Here is a 2,910-nt window from a genome sequence, read left to right as displayed (position 1 = left end):
TATATTTATATGTATATGTATATATATATATATATATATATTTTTTTCTCTTCAAATGTTCTCAGGCAACCTACCCAGGATGCCCCAGAGGAGGTGCGTGCCCGTGACTTCCGCAGGGAGCTGGAGGAGAGGGAGCGTGTAGCTGTACGGGACAAGACCAGAGAAAGGGGACCACGGGGTTGGTTTTTCTGCAGATGTTAGACTTGATGTTTATTTAAAATGCCTGTTAGGCTTATGGACTCAAATATATATATATATATATATATTATCTTAACTTTTACCCATGAAAACTACTTAAAATTCTGCATCGACTCTAATTTTCCAGAGCACACCACATCATCGTCATCTTCATCATCATCTTCAAAGAGGCCCAGACTGGATCAGATCCCAGCAGCCAACCTTGATGCTGACGACCCTCTCACTGATGTAAGTGCTTGCGCTGCAAGTTTTAGTGGACACTTTGTGGTGATTAGCTCTCATTAAGCTCCCTCGCCAATGATGCTTGGTTGTTTACAGGATGATGAGGATGAGGACTCTGAGGAAGACAGTGATGACGATGACACTGCAGCTCTTCTGGCAGAACTGGAGAAGATCAAGAAGGAGCGGGCTGAAGAGCAAGAACGCAAAGTAAAGTATCATTTCAGACCGACGTGATTGTACCTGCCGTCTGACACATAATGGGCTGACAGCACAGTCAGCAGTTTAAAACGTAGGTTATGTTTGTTTAGTGAATTTGCTTTTTTTTCTTCTTCTTAGGAGCGGGAGCAAAAAGCGGAGGAGGAGAGAATTCGCATGGAAAATATCTTGAGTGGCAATCCGTTGATTAATTTGGCAGGACAACAACAGCAACAACAGATGAACCCGACTCCGACTACATTCAGGGTCAAGAGAAGGTATCACAAGCACACACCGTTATGCACAACACGAGTGTTTGAAGTTCTCTTCACTTTCCACTAATCAACAACACTTGTTTATATCTTTCTAGGTGGGATGATGATGTTGTGTTCAAGAACTGTGCCAAAGGAGTGGATGAGGCACGGAAGGAGAAGCGCTTTGTAAATGACACACTGCGCTCTGAGTTCCACAAGAAATTTATGGAGAAATATGTAAAGTAAAGGACTTTGTGTGTCTTAATTTTATTGTTTTTTTTATTTTTTATTTCATTTCTCTGGTCTCCGCCTTCCTGTTGTCCTCTGTCTCATGAATGATAGATGGCATTCAAATATGTCCTGTATTCAAATGCATTAGTATTTGTACAGTCAACACGTAAAATGTATATAAATGAGTTAGTCAGTTGCATCTTTTGAATAAAACTTGTGAAAAGTTGAATGAAATTGAGTATTTCTGTAGACGGGTTTTATCTTTCACTTCAATAAACATTGTGGAGAATTGTCTTTTTACAGATTTATTTTCCAAGAACCTTTTTATCCTAATTTTATCTCATCTGGGTACTAAATTTATTCATGGGATTGAAAGTTAATCAGAACTTTCTTCAGAATTGTTCCCTTTGATGTCTTGTAAGGACATTTGTCGAGAAGGAAACATCATCTTCAAAATATTAAGCGGACTGTCACAGATAGAGGAATAACATTCAATTCTAAAAACAGTCCTTGTATCTTCACTGGAAAAATTGTTTTACATATCTTTTTTCTTTTTTATTAGTAAGGTAAACATTTATGGACTTCTTAGTGACCTCCCACCTTTAAACACTGGTAAAGCCTGTGACCTTCCACCTGGTAAAAAAAAAGATTCACTGCAATCCATGATCACAATCTTACCAAAATCTTTGTTTTTAAGATTTGTTCATGTGCTTTATACTTGTTTCCTGATTATAAATCATGGATTATTTGATTCAACAACATTCATAATCGTTTTGTAAGTAACTAAAGAGTGACAACACATTGTGTGAGGGATTTTGGTGCATTTCCCCACACGATTATTCCCCATTCAACATAAATATGATTTAAAACAATCCAGTTGATATTCTTTATTGTTCAAAATGTTAATTTATACGTTTAAAATGAATACATGCTTACATTCAACCTTACATATTTGAATGTGAATAAAATAAGCACCATTAAACCATTAAACTATATTGAGTGCAGCAGCAGGTAAACGAGTAGAACAACGACGTTATAGAGATGTGGCATTTATGGGACACGGAATTCAGATGCACAAAGTAATGTATGTGTATGTTTGATGTTTTCCTAAACATAATTTGACGTATGAATGCATATAAAGCGTGTTTTTTACTTTTGAAATACTACCCACCAGAGCAATGCGTGTATCAACGACACACTGTGTAATTAAAAGGCAGTTTGTTTCACAGAGAAGGGTAACTAAGAGAAACGTACAAAGGGCAGTGAAGGCAGCATGCGACAGGCTTTGATACTCGGGGCAGCCGGCAGGGGGCGCCATCTCCGACAGTCGCTCTCCGTGTGACAGGGATTGGGAGGCTGCTGGGAAAAGATGGCAGCTTCCTTTTGTGTGTGTGGATTTACTGGACTCCGAGGGGGGATTTAAACACATCGTTCAGTGGATACACGGACCCTCCGTCGCTCACGGCCGGCTGCCCCCCCTCACTTCGAGCAGGAGAACATGGAGAAGAGCGGCAGCATCGACAGTCTGGGCTCGAAGCGCTCCTCTTCCCGACAGCCAAGTGTTGATTCATTGTCCAGGTAGCTACAAAAACACCACAACACATCGCCTTTTGTGAGCTAGCTATAAGTTTTCAAACTAACACAGGGCTGTATGTTTACTGACTTCAGCTGACTCGTCTCACCCTAATGCAGTTATTGTAACCCTTCAGAGGTGATTGTTGAACCAGTAGTAATGTTATCTGCTTTGAAACGACCACATATGTTTGACAGTAAATTAGCATTATCGGCTGTTGTTTTTGTTGTTCGTTTA

At 39.7% G+C, this 2,910-nt stretch overlaps 2 protein-coding genes across 3 annotated transcripts in view; both read left to right on the top strand.

Moving 5' to 3' along the window:
- cwc15 (CWC15 spliceosome associated protein homolog) overlaps positions 1-1,392 on the top strand; it is a 2,718-nt gene extending 1,326 nt beyond the window's left edge. The window contains exons 3-7 of the mRNA XM_035666521.1: positions 66-178; positions 326-426; positions 517-627; positions 757-893; positions 986-1,392. Of these exons, the coding sequence (XP_035522414.1) occupies positions 66-178; positions 326-426; positions 517-627; positions 757-893; positions 986-1,115 (592 nt within the window). The 3' untranslated portion in view covers positions 1,116-1,392. The remainder of the gene's footprint in view (positions 1-65; positions 179-325; positions 427-516; positions 628-756; positions 894-985) is intronic.
- Positions 1,393-2,427: 1,035 nt separating this feature from the next.
- mtmr2 (myotubularin related protein 2) overlaps positions 2,428-2,910 on the top strand; it is a 6,394-nt gene continuing 5,911 nt past the window's right edge. For both annotated transcript variants that reach the window (XM_035667114.1, XM_035667113.1), the window contains exon 1: positions 2,428-2,678. In XM_035667114.1, coding sequence (XP_035523007.1) covers positions 2,599-2,678 — 80 coding nt within the window. In that variant the 5' untranslated portion in view covers positions 2,428-2,598. The remainder of the gene's footprint in view (positions 2,679-2,910) is intronic.

The sequence above is a fragment of the Morone saxatilis genome, unplaced genomic scaffold, assembly GCF_004916995.1.
Source record: "Morone saxatilis isolate NCDOM2014 unplaced genomic scaffold, NCSU_SB_2.0 Contig20, whole genome shotgun sequence".
NCBI classification, from domain to species: Eukaryota; Metazoa; Chordata; class Actinopteri; family Moronidae; genus Morone; species Morone saxatilis.
The sequence above is the reverse complement of the archived record's forward strand: the minus strand, read 5'-3'. Positions and strand labels throughout refer to the sequence as shown.